This window comes from Hemicordylus capensis, chromosome 1 (assembly GCF_027244095.1).
Source record: "Hemicordylus capensis ecotype Gifberg chromosome 1, rHemCap1.1.pri, whole genome shotgun sequence".
Classification (NCBI taxonomy): domain Eukaryota; kingdom Metazoa; phylum Chordata; class Lepidosauria; order Squamata; family Cordylidae; genus Hemicordylus; species Hemicordylus capensis.
In genome coordinates, this window is record NC_069657.1 from 32,292,658 (window position 1) to 32,315,869 (window position 23,212).

The following is a 23,212-nucleotide window of genomic DNA, read 5'->3' on the forward strand; positions in this document are numbered from 1 at the left end:
AGTAGAATGGGCCTTGATTGCTTCTGGCGGCTGAATGTCCTGTTGCTTGTACGTCAGCAGGATGAGTTCCACTAGCCAACTGGACAGCCTCTGTCTAGAAATACAGGAGTCCCTTGAAGAGCCTTCATATGCTACAAATAAGCGTTTGGTGGACCTGAAGTCCTAAGTCTGATGTAGGTAGTACAACAGTGTTCTTCGTATATCTAAGGAGTGCATCACACATTCTAATGGAGTTGTAGGATCTCTGAAGAACATTGGTAGGAAAATGTCCTGGTTGGGGTGGAAGGTGGACACTATTTTCGGTAGAAAATCTGTCTCCAAACAAATCAAGACTTTGTCTGGATAGATTCTAGTATATGGTAGATCTATTCTCAGAGCTGTTAATTCACTTACTCGTTTGGCTGTAGTGATGGCCAACAGGAAGGCCATTTTCAGAGTCACCAGCGTGATGGAGGATGAACTCATAGGTTTGAAGGGGGCCTCGGTGAAAGATGAAAGGACCAGAGATATACTCCAGGGTTCAATTAGCATGTGAACCAGTGGGTACAGTTTCAAAAGGCCCTTCAGGAAAGTCTTACTTTTTGGATGGGAAAAAAGGGTTCTTTCCTCGTAACCTGGATGCCTAGAGGATAATGCAACTAAATGCACCTTAAGAGAAACGCTGGCCAAACCTTGAGACTTCAGATCTGTAAGGTAGAGAAGCACGTCTCTGATAGTGGCACGGTCAGGCTGGAAACCCTGTTTCATTGCATAAAGTTTAAAACGAAGCCACTTGCTCATGTAGTTGACAATAATCAGTCCGATTTTCCTTTTTGTTTTAGATAAAATCACAAGAAGAACTAATCCAATGAGGAGCATCAGCCCAAGGACTGCATGCAACGGCGGTTAGGAAAGAACTGAAGAACATGGCATCCAGCCTGCCTTTAAATAGCATGCTGAAGGCATGGAGACAGGGCTTGGTCGCTGCAATGAGCTGTGGCATGTTACCGAGTGGGTCCTGCGCAGGCACATTGCCCATTCTTATGGATCTCAATGGATCTCGATCCAGATCCACAGGTGCTAGGGCTGTGGATAACAAGGTCCACGTGTATTTTGGACATGTTCAAACATGGAGATTTCTGGAGGCAAGTTATTAACAAGATTGAGGAAATCACTGGGCACCTTTCACCTTTAGGTCCTTTGACTACTTTATTTTGTAATAACAGAACTGTATTAAAGGAAGATCAGGAATTAATTATTCATTCAACCACCACCTCTAGATTGGTAATCTAGAAAAAGACTGATCGCCCAACATGGCAAGAGTGGTTAATCTGACCAGTATGATAAAATTAACTAATTATATTAGGAGAAGAGAGGGAAGGCAGTGGGGAGATAGATTGGTTCAAAAATTTTCCCTTTGTATTCCTTACTGGGACAATGTAACTCAGGATAATGTACAACCATTTATGTTACTTGGAGTAATTTAAGATGAGATTTGTTGCAATGTAAAAATGTGTTTTAACTTTTAGACTGGGATTAGAAATTTTAATATTTAATATTTCTGGATTTTTGTGTGTATAAATAAATATTATAAAGTAAATATTATGAGAGGGAGAGAGAGAGAGAAATAGTGTATAAATGAAACAACCACCATCCACTGCCTTTTCTGCAATGGCAGAGAGTTTCTTCTGAAGTATGTATAATTCCTGGACTTACTTCATAGAAGCCAATAGCCATAGTGTGTCTGACTGGCATTTCAGGGTCATGGCAGAGACAGAAGAACGTAGAGTACAGTTCCAGATTGAAGTTTTTGGGATCCACAAAAACAATCATAGCCTAAAAATAGAAAATAGTGAAGAATGTAGTGTACATTCAGGCTTCATCTTATACAAGCTGAGTTTACACAATTACAACATGCTGATAGTTGCTGTCTAGAGCCCTTAGTCAAGCAAGCACCCCTTTACTGTGCTGCGTGGAAGAACACTTCCATAACAATTTATAAACTAAGTGTGGGGAAAGTGGAGAACTTCTTTCTCCCTCTCTCATAATACTAGAAATTGAGGTCACACAACGGAACTGGTTGGCATTAAGTTCAGGATAAACAAGAGAAAGCATTCATTCACACCATCGCACACCCCATGATTAATGTTTGGAAGTCACTGCCACAAGATGTGATGGCAGCTGGCTTAGATGGTTTTAAAGAAGGATTAGGCAAATTCATGGAGAATGGGTCTGGCGGCACCAATTAAGCATAACAGGCAAATGGAACCTCTAGGTTCAAAAGCAGTTCTCTGTTGCTGGGGCAACAGATGGGAGAGCTCTTGCTTTCATGCTTCGCTTGTGGGATTCCTGGAACATCTTGCTGGCCACTGTAGCAAACTAGATGCCAAGCTAGATGATCTGAGTATAAGATGTACCTCTTCCCATTTGTTTGCCAAACAATAATAGACAGAAGCGCAGTTTGTCATTTGCCGGCTCTTCTGGTGCCAGAAACAATGTTGGGCAGGTAAGAGGTGACCTCTGTTTCTTCTTTCAAACCATCCTCTGCCATTTTAACTGCAACACAGGGCTTTAACAGTCAGAGGTGCAGCCCTGCTACAACTCTGTTTTCCTGCTGGTTTGAAATAGTGTGCTCCGGGAGTATCCCACCTCTTTCAAGCCAGGAGTAGTTTTACAAGACTACACTGTACACAAACTATACATGGATATTACGATAATATAGCAGTTCACTCACTGGTAAGTTGTAAGCACAGTTCTTCCTCACTGATATGTACTTCTTTTCCTGCTCTATGGTTTGGAGTTGTACCTGGTTGTCATTGTGTCCATTTTCCTGCTCTAAGCCCAGTGTGCAAAGCTTCTTATAGAATTCCAAAAATCGCAGATGCTGCTCTGGTGTAAAAATGCCTTCAAACAAATGAAATACCTGTTCAATATTTTACTTTCACATAATGGTACAGAGATGTAGTCAAGTATATCCGGGAATTCCTGTTACGGGGAACACTTTGTTGAGATCTGGCTCAAATCCTTTCTTTCCCACAAAGCTTGCAGGGCAAATCTCACTCTCTCCATCTCAATCTCTCTCTTCTCCCCACCCCACAGGGTTCCTTTGAGGACAAAATGGGATGTGCCCCTTGCTCCAGAAAACACAGTTCAAGTACCTTATCCATTTTCATGCAACAGCTCTCTTTAAAAGGCTTTAGGGCTATACACATGACTGGGCAGGTGGCGAAGCGGGCAGGCGAAGAGAAGGCTGCACAAATCTGACCTTCCCCCACAGATGAGCACACATGTGGTTGAGCGCACAGACTGCGCTCTCAGACAAGCAGTGCTTTGCCAAGCAGCACATAGCTCCAGAGGTCAGGCTGACACATCTCCGCCTCCAGGCATCCCGCAATGCACTGCACACCAAGCACAGTGTATTGGGGGATTCCCACAGGAGATGGGCACTCTAGCGCCCTTCTCTGTGTGTGGCCGGGCTGGAAGCAGCCTAAGCTCAGACATGATCAGGGAGCCAGGGTTAACGGCGCACTGGCACGTTTAACCCCAGCTAAAAGCCAAGCTACAAAGTTGGGCTAGGCGGTGCTGCCCCGCTCGGATCAGGCCCAATCCCAGCAGTTCTCATGCGCAAGGCTGGGCTTCCTTAGCCTGGGTTAGGCTGTGCGTGAGAACAGCTTCTTTATATGTGAAGAGGCAGAGATTACAAGAAACGAAATACTAATGTACAGGGATAATATCTCTGAAGTCTGCATTTTAAAAAATGTCGCATTTGCAAATACAAGAACCGCAAAAAACAAACAAACAAACAAAAAAACCCCAGCTCCTTCAGGCATACTCAAGTGTTTGCCTTACACACAGTGGGGTTTGTTTTGGTCTCCAGAAACAGCAGCTCCTCATTTCATTTGAAATTGTTATTTAAAATTGCCTCAAGAAACTAAACTAAACATAAATTCCCACTGGACATTATTTTAGCCACATATTTCTTTAGATCGTGGTCATGAGGATTGCTTCCTCCAGTATTTGAGGATTTTAAGAGCCAGAGGTATATATTTGTTTTTAACTCCTGCTTTGGAGCTCTTTTTCTGCAATGTGTGGAAAGCAGATAACCACTAATCCACCATGCATCTTAAAAAGAGAGCGGATTGTGGGGGTTTAGCTAGATTGTGGTTCAGTCTAGCTATGACTTTAAAATGAGCCTCCTCTGAACTCTGGTTCATAAGGCCTTAAGGCTAGCTTTGACACTTAACACACTGACAGAGTTTATATGCCAAAGCAGGAAGAACTTTGATATAGCACAATCTCATCCTGCAAAAAGGAGACATTTAAGTTAGGCCATTTGTATCTTTATGCCTATCCCTCCAACTGGCCCTCCAATATATTGTGGCTGGAGATGACGGGAGTTGTAGTTCAACAAGAGCTGGAGGGCAAGGTTTGCCGCCACTCCCCCCCCCCCCGCTCCGTTTTATGAAGGGAAAGAACATCAACAATCTAATACCCAAGAGCAAAACATGGCCATTTGGCCTACAGATTAACACCTCCATAGTCTTTACAGACTTATATATGGTGGGCAACATACAGACTAGTTTGTCATGACTAAGCACCACTTAAATCAATGGCACACATTCTCTTCAGCGTTACAAGGGAGGAGCAAAAGCTTCACCCTCACAGGAAGCCAGGACACCAGCTGCACGGCAGGCTTCCCTCGCAGGCTAGCACGTTGCAAGGAGTTTCAGGAGCGATTTGACCATCTCTCCCCTTCCTGCAAAGGCTCTGTTCGCTAGCAGGAAGATGTCCTTGAGGGTTACACAGCCCTCAGGGACATATTCCTGGCAGCAAACAGGGCTTTTGGAGGGAGGGGAGTGAAGCTCAAATCACTTTCCTATTCCCCTCCCCACACACCGGGCTGCATGGCAAGCCGGCAATACAGCTAATGTCCTCCTGGCTCCCTGCAAAGATGAGGCTTTTGCTCTGCCATCATTAACACTGCTGAGAACGTGATAGTAACAACTAAGTTAAGTTAAATTTCAATGAGACTTAGTCATGACAAACTTAGTCTAAACGTTGCCCAATGAGCAATGATCCATTTTGTGGCTTGTTTGTGGGGGGGGGGGAGAGAAAAACTTCCCACAATTCTTGCTGGAAAATGGCCAACTGACAGTTGGGGGGGTGCAGTGCTGGACAGACAGAGACCTATGGAGCATGATATGGCACTTTCTTTCAAGTAATTTTGCCAATTTTTGCTGTTTTTTGGACTCCCCCCTCCACCATGCAGGAACCTAACCCCCCCCCAATTCCCATAGGCACAATGACTCATTATTCTTGGTTTCATTACTCGCGGTTGTAGGTGAGGAATGGAGCCCCCACAAATAACAAGGTACACCTGTAATCTGAAATGCAACTAGTGCTACCGATGCAACAAACATTAATGCAAACATTATTTTAAAGAATAGGTGCAGAAACTGTGATAAGAGTGAGGGAGTGAATTTTTCCACCATGGTTCTTGTGGGTATCTCCTCATATCAGTCATCTAAAAAAGGAATCTTTTTGCTTGAATTCTACTGGAGTCTTGCTTCAAGCTCTGCATATGATCCTGTGTTGTAAATGAATGAGAAAAGGCAAAGAACAGTAGCTGTAGCACTGGGTTGCCATGGACTCTGCTCTAACCTCTGCACTCAGTGCTGAAGAAATCTGCTGTGCAAACTAAACTATGAATACAAAACTCTGTTCAAATTCCCAACCCAATGTTTCTGGGGAAAATATATTTTAGAGAAGAAAGCCTGGGCTAAACTTAGAGAGTTATTTAAAATCAGTGTGTCCATCCCTAGATGTGTCATCTTGCATAGGAAGCTGCCTTATATTGAATCAGACTGTTGGTCCATGGAATTCAGTATTGTCTACACTGATTAGCAGCAGCTCTCCAGGATTTCAGGTGGAGATTTCACAGCCCTACCTGGAAATGCCAGGGTTTGAACCTGGGACCTTCCACATGCAAAACAGATGCTCTTCCACTGAGCTATGGTCTCCCTCTATGGTCATTTTGCTATGTGCCTTGCTTGAATATTGGCTCCACCCCTGACCAGAACATTCCATTTTAGACTCTAGTTCAAACATTGTTAATAAAGGTTTAGATTCAAAGCTGACACCAGAGGAAGAGCAGCTAGAGGCAACCAGGATGTGGGGTGATGTCAGCCCTCCTCCATCACAGGTGTGTCATCTCCCTCCATGGTGGTTCTGCTATCTCCCTGTCTCTTGCTTTAAAATCAGCTCCTCATTTCGTCTCCCTGCTTTTCTTTGCTTTTTTGAAATCTTGTCATTGCAGCCCACCTTGGGAATCTCATGCAATTAAAAGGTGGACTAAAAATACACTAGCAGGGATGGGGGTGTAGCTGAGGGGTAGAGCATCTGCTTTGCATGCAGAAAATCCCCAGTTCTCTAGGTGGGGCTGGGAAAGGCTCCTGCCTGAAACCCGGGAGAGCCACTGCCAGTCAGCATAGACAATATTGAGCTAGAAGGACCAATGGTCTAACTTACTAGAAGGCAGCTTCCTAAGTAAATAATAAATAAATAAATTGGTGGTCCCACAAACAACATCTCATAGATTTATAGACGTCCACAATAAGCAATCCACAGCTGATTTGAACCTTTGGGCCTTTTACATACTGTTCAGGGATTCTTTGGCCATTGCATGATGCTGAAGTTTGCATTCAAGGATCAGTGGCTGACATCCTAATGAAGCATCCACTGATAGTTACATGTTTCCGATCTTGCAGAACCCTTCCAGAGTGCAAGCAGCCCTTGGAAGTCGAATGGCTCTGTGAAACATTGTGCGTGCAGGCGAAGAGGGGAGTTGGGCAAGGGCTCCCGTCATGCCTTGGCAGTCCCTCGAAGTATGCATGTTTCATTAGTCAGATGTCACCTAGTGAGTATAATCTGCCCATGAACTGGTCGGAAAGTACTCTAACAAACTTATTCCATTTCTGCTTCTCTCAACTGCTGCCCTCAGACACAGAATTAAGAAAGATATTATCACAAGTAGCACATGGAGAGCCAATAAATGGTTGCAGTATTCCAGGATTCTCAACAACAATTTCAAGCTTGTATATAAGCTACACAAATAGACTCCAGTGTAAGCACCCTCTTCTATGAGGAACTGACCTCGAAATACCCTTAACTCCAAGCAATGATAACAAATTACTCTCTTTTCTATTCCTCCTGACACCTTCTGGCAGAAAATTAAGAAAAAAATCTCATGAACCACATCTTAGAGACTAACCCTCTGTTTCTGGAACATTTTTAGTCATTTTGAGTTTTAAAGGAATTTCAATAGGATGTTCTCTCTCTCTCTCTTTTTAATACTATCATCATCTACTCAAGCTTTTGAACAGGATATGGATTATACATTCAAATAGCTAACCAAATATCATGTGGTGTGTTCTAAAGGGGGAAAAATATGAAAGCAAATCAGGTAATTTAATTTTCATTCTATCATATTTACTTGGATCAAAGTCCCATCTATTTCAGTGTGAAGTAAGCATATTTGGGAGTGCAGAAGAGTCAAGCAAAAACATAAACTAGTAACCCTTTCAAAAAAGTATTAAGGACCTTTCAGTCGTACCATATAGTCCATTACAAAGCTTCCCTAAATGGAAAGATAACGAAACTAGAATAGATTCATCTGCCTTGAATGATTTTTCACAGAATGATTTCACTAATGGGAGGACCGTTTGACTTCTATCATCTGAAAAACAGAAAAGATTAGAAAGGTGAACAGTGCTGCTTTTTGTGATAGTTCATCAAAAAATGAACATTAATATCTTGAAAATGCATATGGTTGCAATAGCAAGAGGAACTGCTGCAGAATTAGCATAAATGCAATTCCACTCCAATCTTACCAGCATCAAACATTTCCAGCAAATTAACCAGGGTCTCAAAAGCTGAAAGACGTACACTGCTGCCTTCATCTCTTGCTAGTTCTACCAGCTCTGGAAGCACTACATTTTTGGTTAGCTCAGTCCTACGAAAAAAAGAAAGAAAGAAAACCAACAGTTTAAAAAAGCCAGCTGCTGTACTATCCATAGATTCCGGAGATAGGGTGTGTGTGTGTGTGTGTGTGTGTGTGTGTGTGCGCGCGCGCACACACGCACACACACACACACACACACAATTACATTTCTATTTATCTTGTGTGTCACAGAAAGAATTATCATTAATTAATTATAAAGCACCTAAATATTTCTAGGCACTGTACAAACATTAACAATAACACAAGCCCTGATAGGCTGATTCAAAGAACAAGGAAAGCTTCAATGAGGAATGTCATTTAATGTTTCAGTGGTATGGAATAACAAGCACCACCTTGGTACACAGGAAGCTGACTTATTAAAGGTGTGCACGGACCGCTTCCCACACTTTGGTCCGAATTCAAACCAAATTCTGACTGAACTGCAGGTCTGCAAAGTGGTTTGGCACAGCCGGTCGGTTCAACCAAACCAGCTCAAACAGGTTCGACTGTTTGTGTGGCTTTAAAAGTTGCTTGTAAAGGGGAATCCAGTGAGGATGCCCCTTTATTTGTAAAGGATTCCCCTTTTGGTTTACAAAGGGCTTTACAAAGGGAATAGGGCAAAAGGCACAGCAGCCTGTGAGGCACTGCTCCAGCACTCACCTGACTTCCTTTGGAAGGCCTTCAAAAAGCAAAAGGGGGATTCTTTACAAGCAAAACGGAATCCTCACTGGATTCCTCTTTAAAGCAAATTTTAAAGCTGCATGAACCAACGAACTGGTCCACTGCAAATTGGGTCAGATTAGGTTCAATCTCGAACCTGAAGGCCGATCCAGTTCATAATCGAACCTACGAACCAGCCTGGTTCGCACGCAGACTAGTTCACTTCAAACTGTTCGCACACCCCCCATACCTTCTACTGAATGAGAGTTCTGGTCATTTAGCTTAGTATTTTCTACTCAGACTGACAGTAGCTTTCCAAGTTTCAAGAAGAGAGTAGTCTCTCCCAGCCCTACCTGGAGATGCCAGGGATAGAAACTGGGATCTTCTGTATGCAAAGCAAATGCTCTACCACTGAGCTACAGCCCAATCTCCACCACAGGTGCAATACAGAAAAAATTAACTGTGCTTAAGTCTCACTGAAAGGGAAGCAATTAAAACTACAATTCTATGCACACTTACTTGGAAATAAGCCCCAGTTAGTACAGTGCCTAACATCTTGAAGTGTTAGACTTGGACAACAAAACTTAGACACCACCACTGAGATATCACTACAGCTCTCAGTAGTAGTGACAAAATATTCTCTCTGCACATCCTTTCACAAATTAAACAATATTTGCTATCAGCATGTCCTGGTGTTTGTTTTTTTAAAATGCATCATTTGCAAAAGAATGTGTAACTTTCAAGTTATTTTCAACACTAAATCATCATAATTTAATCCCACCCACTGATGGAGCCAAAGTGACTCAGTGAAAGCACCTCAGGAAACAACAGGAATGCAAGCTGAGTCTCAAAGGAGAGAGAAAGAAAGAAATTAGAAAGCTGGTGGATGGCAGACCAAGAAGGAAATAAGAGAGCATATGGACATGAGCAGGGGGCATGTGCACTTTTCCAAATAAATGCACAAAAGAGCTAAATCAAAACACATTATTAAACAAACACAGTTTCTTAGAAAGACTAATTTTATTCAGCTGTTTCCAGATACCGTATTTACCCGAACTGAAGAAGACTCTGAATTTAAAATAACCTCCTTAAAACTGAGATTAAATACAGGTTATACCTGCATTTATTTAAAACCAACAGAACTCTGAATTTAAGATGATCTCCAGATTTCTAATACCAAAAAACTTGGAAAAAACCTAGTCTTGGATTCAGGTAAATTCAGTAAATCTTTGGTCCCCAAAAGAAGACCCAAGTAAGCATATTTTCCAATCTAGACCACCTTTTCTCCATGTAATATACACTACAAAATGATTTTCTTACATCTCCCCTTGGGCAAGGAGAGCAGGGAGGGAAATGCAAAACATATATTTCAGATGAGAGGAAAAAGTTATCTACCACCTAGAAATGTATGTATCAGGTGGTATAGAAATATGATAAATAAATAAAATAAATAAAAGTTCAGATACAGAGGTACAAGACATTTGCACCTCTTCTTCTCTCTCATGCCCTATGCACACGTGTCACATCCAAAGTCAATGCTACCTGCAACTGCTTTCAGAAATATCCAATTTACACATCCCAAAGCAAGATGTAATGGAACAAAATAACATTGTTATTTTTCTGAAATTGTTGACACTGGCTGTCATTCCACTTAGAGTAATGTGGGCGGTTGTCATCCACCCATGCTGCTGTGTCTAAAACAATGCCCACAATTTTGTGCAAGAATATGAATATTTATATACCGCTTTTCAACAAACGTTCCCCAAGTGGTTTATAGACATAAATAAATAAATAAAATGGCCCCGTCCCCAAAAGGCTCACAATCTAAAAAAGAAACATAAGGTAGACACCAGCAACAGCCACTGGAGGGATGCTGAGCTGGGGATGGATAGGGCCAGTTACTCTCCCTCTGCTAAATAAAGAGTGGTCTTTATGCAAGAGTGCTCTTACGCTAATAAGTAACATTGAACAATTGCATTTCCAACGGTGCAATTGGAAATAACGGCTACCGTATTACAGAAGTGCAATTGAACAATTTAGCATATTAGCGCAAGAGCACCCTTACGCAACACTGTGGGTGTTGTTTTAGATGCAGTTCAGAAATGCAGTTCATTCTGCATCGAATGTCAGCCACTGTGAATTAGTTATGCAAATAATAATTAAGATTATAACTCACCCTATTCCTTGAGCTATGTGCTCCAGTTGCTGACACATGCACGCACGAACTTCATATTCTACATCCTGGCACAGAGATTTTACCAGTGGAAGAATTTCTCTTTTAATGCTAAAAAAAACCCCAATTTTATATATGAATGGAAAGAAAACCCAAACGCAACTTAGCTGACATCTAATTCAAATTATGTAATTAGAAAACATTAATCTTCAAATCACATTTTATATCACCACTAACTTGTGGTTTTCACAAGTAAACACAAAGGAAGAGAGGCCTCAAGTGGATGCTTAATTGTAGCAATGTAATATGAAAATGTATGTGTTATATCAACTTGATCTGCATTTGTTCATACAAACAAAATTTCCTATTGTTATGGGAACAGATCAATTCAATCATACAGGATTCTCCAGTCAGTAAATATCTGTACCTGAGCTGAGTCAAAAGTTCTATAATTAACAAACATTTTCAGCTCAAAAATGGGGCTTCTGGAGAGGGCAAAGATATTGTGCCACACTCGCTTAGCCCATTTTTTGCTACCTGTTCAGTCATGGCGCAATAGTCCCCATCAATTTCTTCCCTTCCACTTTGCCAGAGTGGGGACAGACTGCACACATTCTTATTTGTCTTCATTAAGCTGCCATATAGCTAAATTTGACCGGATACACGGCATCATTATGAAGCCAAATCAGAGTGAGGGCAATACTTCTTGCCTTCACTCTGGTTCAGAGGGAGAAAAAGGATGGCATCAGATAGCAAAGAGATATCATGATCACCACTACCACAAGGACCATTGCCAGGGTTGTGGCACGTCGGATGGGTCAACATTTTGCCCCATTTGAATCCCCCTCCCCCCCCCTCAAAAGGGGAGGGTCCTTTTTGCAGCCTACAAAGAGGGTGACAAAGTTGGAAGGGTCCTAATTTATACTTTTTGATCTGTCCTAAATAATCAATAAAATTAAAAATAACTCAATTGAGACTGATTACAAATGAACAGAGAATGTGAATGTAGGACACAATAATTGCAGTTATTAAGAGAGATGCAATTTCAGAATTCCAGTCATGCAGTTTAAGTCTAAAACTCGCTGTACCAGTACACAGAAGCTTAGGTTGAAACACATCAACAGTAAAAGCAAGAATAAACCTGTGCAGCATCATAAGATCTGATATTATGTTTGAACTGCACACACAACACTATAACAGAGGATGTGAACAAGATCCTGGGCAGTGTGCGGGCGACATCGTGTGCTCTTGACCCTTGCCCTTCATGGCTAATAAAAGCTGCCAGGGAGGGGGACAGGTAGATAGTTGGAGGTGATTATTAATGCCTCATTAAGGGAGGGCAGGATGCCATTGTGCCTCAAGGAGGTGGTGGTAAGACCATTATTGAAAAAGCCCTCCCTTGATCCCTCCAACCCAGACAACTATAGACCGGTCTCTAACCTGCCCTTTTTGGGCAAGGTGATAGAGTGTGTGGTGTGTGGTGTATGAGGGTAGACTTAAGCATATGGTTTGGTCCAGTCCAGTGCGTTATTTCCTGTTGGAAATAATGGAAATGATGCTGTGTGCATTAGCTGTAGTCAAGGATCGTTCCCATGGGGCCTCTCCTATATTAAAGGAAACCTCTGCTACCTGTAATTCCCCTTCCTTTTCCCCAGGCTCAGGAAAGGGGAGGAGGCAGGAAAATAAATGAACTGGATTTTTGAAGCAAATATTGAATGCTTGAAATCCACCCACCCACTTGGTCGATGATTTTCAAGCATTCAGATAGAACACTTTTTTAAAAACATAACTGATGGTTGGAGTGAGCTAGAGAGAGCTTGCACATCTCTATAGAAAACTTGCCCATGCAAAAAAATTAAAAAAAACAACCCCTCAAGATGCCAGTTGGCAGGATAAATTCGGTTTTTTGTTGAAGGCTCTTGGAAATTCGCATCAGTGCAGAGGAACACCTTTTTGCCCTAAGTATGAGGACATTTTGAGGCCTCTATTATGGGTGCAGTCTGGCAAATACTCTAACTGTGCAGATGCATCCATACAGATATGGAATAAAGAAGGGTACACAGCAGCAAGCAGTAAATTGTACCTTAACTATTACACCATATACAGTTTGTTCATTTGTTTATTTTTGCCACAACACAAACACATCAGTTTTGCTTCCCTATCCAGGAGTTTTCACTATTAGAACATCTGAATTACAAACAAGCTACTCACATATGAGCTTCAAACTTGTTAGCTAATTTCCCCAAGATTTTACAACTAACCAAGCGGGATTGGAGTGTTTGGGAAAGCTGCGCCTTGGAAACAAGAGGATTTAGGATCTATAAGGAAGAAGAAGAAAAATCCAGATAATAAAGCTAGTATTAGTCCTACAGAAGCATCACAATAAAACATGCATTAAGAACCACTTCATGTGTTAAAACTGTTCCTAGTATCAGCTGTATTATAGTCAGCATATCTGCAGCAAAAAGACCACTTGCTTCAAAAAAATATAGGGTACACTTTTTCACCTTTAAAGAGACAACATTCATGTGGGTGGAAACATAATTGTGGGTGGCCCTCAGGCTAGCAGAACTGCTATGAAAAATTATGAAAGCACAGATCTAGGGATGCTGTTGTAAAGGAGCTGCTCTTGTGCTCCTCATGTAAGGATATGAGAGCACATGTCAGGGAAAGGGTAATTATTTCCCACCTCCTTTCTAGAGGAGTGAATTTTTTCACAGTATACAGGGAAAAAAACAAGTGGATTAATGCAACTGAACTCAAACTAACACGCTATATGTGCTTTCAACTCTTTAACTGTAAGGTGCCACAGACAGAGACCCAAACCAGGAATTTTGCCAGCAGAAATCAGACACCTTAGTTTCTGAACCACTGAAACAGCTCACAGGGAGAAGAACTGGTTGACTCGAGCCTTTCTGTCCCACAGCACCTCCCTGACAGTGGCAGGAAATGAAACTGCAGCCTGCCAGCCAGCCCAAGAGCAATCAGGTGGCCTAGGGGGGCAACAGGTCCCCTGCTGGCCCTATCTTAAGGACTCTCCCCAGTCTAAACTTACTGTCTGTGAAAGAAGGTGCAAAACAGACTCATTGCCTGCCCTGAAACCTGACCACTAGCCTACCTAACCACATCATCTGCCTCTAGCCCTTTGGAATCTGACCACTGGTCTGTTTGATTACAACAACAGCCTCAGATACCTGTGGGGCTTGTGCCTCTCACCAATGAAATCAGTTCCAGAGGTTATGATAGTATCTCCCATTATTCCTGAATCTCCATTAATTGAGACTAGCCTGTTGTTTTCTCAGTAAAGGAAAGATCACTTCTAACAATTACAATTATTGTTAATGGAAATGCTTCAGTAAATCACTCCATCAGAATTGTTCATATGGGAAGGAATCACATCCATGAATCTTCACAAGCAAGACCCAGGTAGTCAAAAAGCCAAGAACAAAGGACCATATTTATGTCTTGCTTGCAAGGAAACATGAATGTAAAAATGCATCCAGACACGCACCTTGACATTCGTCCCTCGCTAACTCAGTACTAATCACTCCACAGTTCACAGACATGGGATTCCAAGTCTTGTGGCCAGACCTAATCCCTTTCCTACTATGGCAGCTAACCAGAAGATGGTAGCTTGCCATCCAATGCTCTTGAGAAACATAAAAGCAGCAGGTTGGGGAAAGGGACTGCAGTTTCGCAGCCCAGTAATTGTCAGGTAACACAAGGGACCAACAGGGATTCACTTAGCTCTATAAAGTGAGACGCCAGCCTGTCTTCCTCAGTCTGAGCAACTTAAAGAACAAGCTGCTTCATTCTTTGCGTACCTGGTGACCATACCCGTTCGTCTGCTCTACTTCCACATCTCACCTACTCAGCAATTACCGGCCTCAAACTCGACACAATGGTGTCAGTAGTGATTCCTTTAATAGAGTGCACAGCATGCCAAACTGCAGTACTGAGAGGGAGGAAACCCACATAGTAAAAAAATACACTGGCTGACCTTCCACACAGCAGAAGGTTGGTGTTAAGGACACACTGTGACTGCTGCACAACTGGAAGAGTAATGACCACTTCTGGGTAGTTTTAAGACATTCCGCAGCTTCCTCGTCATGCTACACTGTCAAGGCTGCCTTTCAAGTTGTGGTCCCTATCACCAACCTCCTGCTGCATGGTATGTCAGCCAATGTATTCTGAAATTTACTTTGTGTGCATGCACACGAATGTGTTTGTTCATTCTTAAGATGCACTTGGGATTCAGTACAGGATGAAGTGCAAAAAGGGGATTCAAAGGATTTGTCTCCATCTGCTCCTATGGAGATGTGTTGAGTATCACATGGACACCTGGACAACAGCTGCCTTTCATGAATTCATTCCTGGAGTCTCGACTATTTATGCTGGAGGCTGGAGCTGGGCGGAAAGCAAGAGAAAAATGAGGATTTATATTCCTTTTTGGCAGAGGGAGAAGAGAAATGGATGCCTGTGGGTAAATTAATCAAAAGGGAGGAATACAGAATTTTAATCTTTTGCAGTAAATTAGCTGAAAAACAGGTTGCTCACCTGTAACTGATGATCTGGTAATGATCCGTTGATATCCATTAGAATGGGTTCTGCGCCTGTGAGGAAGTCTCTCGGTGTTGAGTTCCTCCGCTCTTTTTCGGCCCCTGCACCCTGCCCCACATGACTACATAGCTATTTAAGGCAGGAGGAAGTGCAGTCACCTCAGTTCCTTGGAGACCACCGAAGCAGTCGAGAAATCTGACGTAGCAGGTAAGTTCTACTATAAAAGGTAAGCACTACTGCAGAGGGGAGTTTCAGGAGGGTCTAATGGATATCAATGGATCACTATCAGATCATCAGTTACAGGTGAGCAACCTGTTTATCTGGGGCGTGATCCACTGAAACTATTAGAATGGGTGTTTAGTTAGCTCCATAAAGGAGAAGGGAGCAGTGGTTATTGTAACACCCTTTTTAGGACACCTCTCCCAAAATTTGCCTCCGCTGCAGAGTGTAAATCAATAGCATAGTGTTTTACAAAAGGCTGTTCAGGAGACCAAGTGGCGGCCTTACAGATGTCCTGAAAGGATATGCCTGACAGGTGAGCTGCAGATGCACCATAGGCCCTAATAGAATGTGCTTTTATGGACTTAGGAGGCTATTACTTTTGCAGAGTGTAGGCCATTAGGATGGTTTGCACAAGCCAGTAGGACAGTCTTTGTCGGGATAGTCTTTGTCAGGCCTGTCCAGTGGTCTTCCACTTGTAGGACACGATCAGTCTCTTTGACTTTCTGAATGTCTTGGTCCTTGAAAGATAAAATAAGAGTGTTCTATGCACATCCAAGGAATGTAAAGCCTTTTCCAAAGGCGTACTTGGAGAGCTAAAGAAAGTAGGTAGCACAATGTCCTAGTTTATGTGGAAGGCTGTCACAATCTTTGGTAAGAAGGTGATGTCAGGGTGTAGGAGTACCTTGTCCTGGTAGAAGCAGGCGTAAGGTACATCCATCCAAAGAGAAATGAGCTCACTCACCCTACGAGCAGTGGTAATAGCCACCAAGAAGGCAGTTTTTAAGGATGTTAGTTTCAGATTACCTGTTCTCAGAGGCTCAAAAGGTGGTTCAATTAAGGCTGAAAGGACGAGAGACAAACTCCATTGTTCTATTGGTTGCCATATAGGTGGGTAAAGATTAGTGAGGCCCTTCAAGCTGGTATATCTTCTGGTAGTCCCTCCGTTCCTGAGGCCTGAAGGATGACCATGGGCAGTAATATGACCTTTGTTTGCAAGTGGAAAGTGCTGAAGTAGAAGAAGAAATAGTGAAGGTCTTTGCTGTAAACTTCCACTTCTTCATCTTTTCCACTGTTGTATCAGTTTCTTCCAAGAAGAGGGCCTGGCCGTCAAACGGAAGGCCTTCGATCTTGTCCTTTATATCATGTTGAAGGGAAGCGAACCGTAGCCAGGCGTGGTGTCACAACGCTATGGCCGCAGTGATAGACCTAGATTCTGATTCCGCTAAGTGCTTAGCAATACTAAGCTGCTGACAGGGGAGGTCACCAGCTTTCTGTAGTCTTTTGGAATTGTGCTTTGAATTCCTCTAGTGAGAGAGTGTCAAGATCTTTTTCCAAGTTCTCCCAGAGACAATAACTATATTTTGCCATACAGGCAGAATAATTGGCAATCTTGACTGAAAGACAAGAGGTGGAATACAGCTTCCTGGCCAAGACGTCCAACTTTCTGCCTTCTTTGTCAGCAGGTATGTCGCTTTCCCAACCTTGATGTGGTGGTGCAGTCAATGACCAGAGAGTTAGGTACGGGATGTTTAAACAGGTAGGTGTTGTCCTGTTCCTGTGCTTGGTAGAGACCTTCTAACTGCTTTGAAGTTAGAAACTGCCACACACATTGTGCAGCATTGGAGTTAATTGGCAGAAGAGGCAAAGCCACCAGTTGAGCCGTCTGGGACCGAGACATGAAATTGTAGACAGGGTCATCTATCATTTTTCCTTGGGACGTCAGATCAAGACCCAAGGCAGCTGCCATCTGTTTCACATGGGAATGGTAAGCTTTCAATTCCTCGGTTGATGAGACATGAGAGGGTGTCGCTACGTCCGGAGAATGATCCGGTTCAATGGCTTCGGTATCAGATTCAAATTCTGACAAACCATGATGACTCTCATCGGATACAGCGGCAGAAGGAGAGCGCAACAAAGGACCCTTGCCCGTGATGGCAAACATGAGCGCGTAGGCGGAGAAGGTTCATCTGTTTGAACATCTGTAGAAGACACCTTCCGCATAATGGTTTGCATCTGCTTGGTAGACATCAGCTGTAAAGTTTGTGTGGAAATTGTCAAGGACTGCACTTTCAGGAACGGTAGAGAAGGAGCTGTGTCCCCTGAAGAAAATGTATGAAATGGCAGGCTGTAGGAGCCAATCTGTGGCTTCAAATAACCCAATGTGCTCGGCCTCCAAGCCTTGCTCTCCCCATAATCATAAGCAAGCCCTGGTAAGATTGCTCCCAGCAAGGCCCTTTGTGCTGACAGGGAAGCGTTATGGCTAAAACCACAAGTATACCATGGTGTCGTCATAGTAAGTTGAGTCGCCGTTAGTAGTTGAGGCACAGGGTTCACAGGTGCTGCAGAAGCATCATCCTCCAAATGAGGAAAACCCTTAAGAGTAGACAGAATAGTCATGTTGGAGTCCAGTATAGTAAGGATAGATTGGGCCATGCCAGTATCCAAAGGTGCTCCCTCGATATCAGAAAGGTCACCCTCTTCAAGTGTAAAAGTCATTGGTGCTCGAAAACGGGGGGTTACCGTTGTAATATTAGCTGGTGTATTTAAAGTAGAAGCCGATTCTTCGTCTCTTGATGTCGATCTTATTGGAGTCGGTGTAGGCATCAGAACACGAGCTGTCAGTATTGCTTGCGCCGATATCGATGCAGCTGGCAGTTCTGACATTGAAGGCTGTTGCTCCGATGCCAAAGGCAGTGTCGGCACCAAAGGCTGTTGCCCCGGTGCCGAGGGTGGTCTCGACATTGACGTGTGGTCCGTTGACTGTTTCATTGTCGATGGATCCATCGACATCAAGGCCGATGTCAAAATGAACAAACCAGCTCCCAGCATCGACAGACGGTGGGTCGATGTTGGAGACTTTGCCGATGCCGATTGTGATGTCGAAGGGGTCTTTGATGTCATAGGCTTCAACGTCAATATGAAGACTCCATCTTGAGCTGGCGTCGGTGATGGCGTCAATGTCGATGTTGACAGCTTTCACGTCTTTTTGGTGGGCTAGTTCGCGGTTGCCATTTTGTCCCCCTGCCTTTTCGAGGCCTTCGAGGTTGGGCAATGAAGTGGGCAATGAAGTTTTAGACTGGCTGAAACCCAGGGCCCTCAAGCCATGCGCTTGAGATGATGATGGAACCTCTTTTGACGATGACGAAGGCACGGCCAGAACATCATCATAGATAAAAGCCCTCAAACTAAGTTCCAAATTTCTCCTCTTTTGCTTGGAGAAAGATTGAAAAATTTTGCATGTTGACGTTGTATGGGCTTCCCCCAGACACAACAGGCATAAACTATGGCATCTTGAGAGGGCAATTTTGCTCTACACTTTTCACATTGTTTAAAAGTCTTCTTTTGTTTAAGGGTATCCATATTAGGGATGTGCAAACATGGTTCAAATCCGAACCGAACCGGGCAAACCTAATCCATATTCCTCTAAAGCAGGAACAAAGCCCACATCAAGAGTCAGTCCAGTACTCACAAAACGTCGTTGTAACACAGTCCAAGGTCAAAAATGCCAAGTATTAGTCCAATCAGTCGCCAAACAGAATTGTAGAGCAAAAAACATTATCCAAAACACAGTCCAAGGTCGTAATAGCCATGATAAGACAGTAGAACTTTAGAAGAAAACGCTAGTAATAAAGGAACCAGAATGAGGAGCCAAAGAAACCGAGTGAACCGATCTCTACGGCGGTCGCAAAGAAACTGAGGTGCCTGTGCTTCCTCCCACCTTAAATAGCCACATAGTCACGTGGGTCAGGGTGAAGGTGCCGAAAAGGAGCTGAGGAACTCGACACTGAGAGACTTCTGTGCCATTCTAATGGATTCAACGGGTCACACCCCAGATTGGGAAGTTATTTATGTGGGTTAGATATCCTGGAGCTCCGACTGTCATGACTTCTCTCCAGCTAGGCCAGCAGTCTATAACAGTAGTCAGTCAAAAACTTTGAGAAGTTTACAAAGTAAGAATGAGGGCAACTATGTTTTCTTGCTGTTTACCCTCAGCATCTGGTATCCAGAGGTATACTGCCTCTGAACATGGAGGTTCCATTCAGCTATCATGGTTGATAGAAGGGATTCATAGGGACATAGGAAGCTGCCTTCTATTGAGTCAAACCATTGGTCCATCAAGTTTAATATTGTCTACTCTGCCTGGCAGCCGCACTCCAGAACTTCACACAAGAATCTCTCTCAGTCCTCCCTGGAGATGTCAGGGATTGAACCTGGGGACATCTGCATGCTTGGCAGATGCTCTACCACTGAACTAAGGCCCCTTCCCAATTTGCAGAGTTGCAATCGAGCAGGTGAGCGTAAAAGAAGATGTCATGAGAGTGGCATGAAAGACTGAGGCTCATAGTGCCACTGCTTTTGCGAGGCGCCCTCTGCCACTGCATGTTTCCTCCTCCAAGAACTTCACAACAGGACAACAGCTTGGAAGAAGGACCTTGCAAGACTTTTGTTCAAACAAATTATAGAAAGTTTTTCTCTTTAAGGAGATACAAGTTTTTGCAGAAGAAAACCTGATCGCCCAGTCATCTTTTGCTATTTGCTGTAACAGATCACTTGAAAAACTATATTGGGCCAAGCAACCATAAGTCAATCTCATTTTGTTATCTTTCAGAAGTGGCTTGTGGGGAAGCTCCTATGAATGAAGTGTGTGAAATCAGAAACGAATCTGAAAAGCAAGACTTGACATTTAGAGCAAATGAAACTCCAGAGTGCTTCCTTCCACTCTAATTAATTAGATTATGAAAAGGCCTACATGCCATTCTGGCACGAAGCTAAAAACATCTTACCAATTATATTCCACACAAAGCAAGTTATGAAACTTAATATTATCTTGTTTTATAGGGTTTCTGGGGAGGAAATACAATAAGTCAATTAAATATTTTCTAAGTGAAATTTTATTATAGGAAACTAAACAGGAATGCTATGTGCCTCCCCAAGCCCAGGTTTTTAGCTTTTCAACCTTTAAATGCAATTTTTTTTTTAAAGAAAGAGAGGTTATGAATTCTAATCATTAATGCATATTTAACATAAGCAATCTTTTGACAAAGCTTTCCTTTGGTAAATATACAGCTTGCCTTCCGTAAAGGGGCTGCCCCACTTCAACGAATTTACAGCTGAAGATCTTCACCCATGTATGCTTCATGAAGTAAATAATAATAATAATAATATGAATTTATATTGCACCTTTTAAATGTTCAAACACTATATATAGAGAAGCCCTAATCAAAAATCACAGGTTTGTTGTGAGGATAAAAATAGAGGAGAAAAAAGAACCATAACTGCTTCCTGGATGAATGGCATGATAATAATATATTTCATTTATATCATCCCTACAGACCTTACAACAGATCTGCACAATTTGCAATTCTCCAAGCCCAACAAGTGCAACTCATCAGATCACTAGTATGCTGGCCTACACTCCATGTTGCTGCCACCTGATTTTGTAAGCAAAATCAAAGGGGATGCCTAGCAGTCTATAATACATGGCTAAGTGAGTCATAAATTGTGTAGGCAATGACACATGACCAGAATTAAGACTGGATCACATGTTGCCCCTTACACGGATGGGAATTATCTTCTGGTGCCTTTTACTTGGCCTCCCATTTGTGTGGGAGCCAAGGGCAGATTACAGCAGGATGGTTCAGTCTGTGAAGATGGGACCACAAGAAACTGGCCAAAAAACCAGGAATGAGGGGCAATCAATCTTCCATTGATTTATTTGTTTTAATTGTTAACCCAATTTATTTGTTAATTGGGTTTTGGTTTTTTTAACTGAAAAGTTACATATAATTAAAAACATCTTCTAATGATTGCTTTGAGTTTAAAAAAAATCACTGAAAACTCTCATGTAAGTGATCGACACATGGAGTTTCATCCTAAGTGAAAACATTAGACCAAATATTCAGAAAACTACATAGCATGATCCATCCTTCCCTGCAGGAATAAAGGACAGTGTTCAGATTTTCTGTAAAATTCAAGGAAAAAATAACTTTACCTCATGTCTGATGGTTTCTTTTGGTAAAGCTTCTATTGCAGCAAGAAGAGTTTCCAACCATGCATTACTGACACCTGCGAGGTACAAATGCACTATGTATATATGGGTGTGAGTCTCTGTACTTTATATTACATACTTGTTTCATGAAACATCTTTAGGTTAGGACCTCAGTTAACAAAGTTAAGCCATTTTATTTATATCTATGTAAACCGCTTTGGGAACTTTTGTTGAAAAGCAGTATATAAATATTCATCATTTTATTTGTACAGGAGAACCCCTTTAATCACAGACCCAGCATCCACAGTTTCATGTATCTGTGGCTGGGTAATTGTCACCTGTCCTTGATATATGCTAAAAAAAAAACAGGCAGGGAAATTGTTAAGACTCACATATCCGTGGGTCTGGGGTGGGCAGAAATAATCTCCAAGGTCATTTCCACCCGCAATTTTAACCAAGGGAACCATTTGTTAATTATTTTTTTTAACGTGATTTTTCCACAGGGGGAAGAAACCAAAAAATCCAGCATTTTGAGGGCATTGCTTCACAGCTGGGGACACACAGCATGGTAGGGCACTCCTCCCCCCCACAAATCCCCCCACTGTTTGCTCATGTTTTGTTCTCCCCATCCACCAATCATTTTTCCCCATTCATTTTTCAAGGCTAGGGAACCTAACCCCCTCCCCCATTCCCATAGCCCTAATGCCCTACTGTCCAGTTTCGCTATCCGCAGCCCAGCCCCCACCCCCGCGGAAAGGAACCCCCACAAGAACCTGGATAACAGAGTTCTCCTATATTTTTATTAAATGACAATGAGGTGTTTCTGACAACACGTGTGAAGAACCTGACGGAGCACTCCGCTAACCTCATTTAAAGGGAGGAGTACTTTAGGTGGTTTGCTGCCAAGAGCCGCGTGGCTCTCGTGGCAGCAGATGACCAGGAGAAATCAGGGTAGCCTCCCTTAGCCCGATTTCTCCTGGTGGTGTGAACAGCTTCATCATGTTAAGACAAATGTACCTACTATACATGAGCTTGATTTAAAATATGCTGGATAGATTTTGTAAATTTGGTCAAATTACAGTTATCCCAATTCTTTGTATATGACTCTGCCCATTTCACTCCAAAGAGCCTCATACCAACAAATTCTTATATAAATAGCACAGCTCGCATAATAATTTTTTAAAACCCATCTGAATATCTCAAGCTACCCCCATAGACAGCCATACAATTATTAGTGCATTTATTCTACTGTTATGCCTCACTTTCTGGTATATCTATTATATTAATTCTCGTAAACGTGCCTCTGTGGGGATGCGTTCCGGCAACCCAGCGGATTGGCTGGGCAGCGGACGCGCCGGATTGGCTGGGCAAGGGAAGTGGCCACTTAGGGAGGAAAGGAAAAGAAGGAAAGCGGGCAAGCGGAGAGAAGACTGGGGTGGGGGAGGGGGGAAGCTGTGGGGAGAGAAAGCGGTGGAGCCTGGCTGGGCAGAGACACAGAAACGGCTGGCTGCTTCGGAAGACGCTCACTAGAGGGAGGGACAAGCAGGAAGGAGCCGGCTGAATGCTTGGCTGCCCAAGGAGGTGGCGGCAACGGCCAGTGGGGAAAACACAAGCAGCCTTGAAAGTGGCA

At 42.9% G+C, this 23,212-nt stretch overlaps 1 protein-coding gene across 6 annotated transcripts in view; it reads right to left on the bottom strand.

The window, feature by feature from the left end:
* PPP4R4 (protein phosphatase 4 regulatory subunit 4) overlaps positions 1–23,212 on the bottom strand; it is a 158,650-nt gene that overhangs the window by 34,268 nt on the left and 101,170 nt on the right. For all 6 annotated transcript variants that reach the window (XM_053282402.1, XM_053282432.1, XM_053282413.1 and 3 more), the window contains 7 exons: positions 21,586–21,659; positions 13,023–13,129; positions 10,815–10,922; positions 7,869–7,990; positions 7,592–7,714; positions 2,714–2,883; positions 1,696–1,815 (listed from right to left, as the gene is read on the bottom strand). In XM_053282402.1, the coding sequence (XP_053138377.1) occupies positions 1,696–1,815; positions 2,714–2,883; positions 7,592–7,714; positions 7,869–7,990; positions 10,815–10,922; positions 13,023–13,129; positions 21,586–21,659 (824 nt within the window). The remainder of the gene's footprint in view (positions 1–1,695; positions 1,816–2,713; positions 2,884–7,591; positions 7,715–7,868; positions 7,991–10,814; positions 10,923–13,022; positions 13,130–21,585; positions 21,660–23,212) is intronic.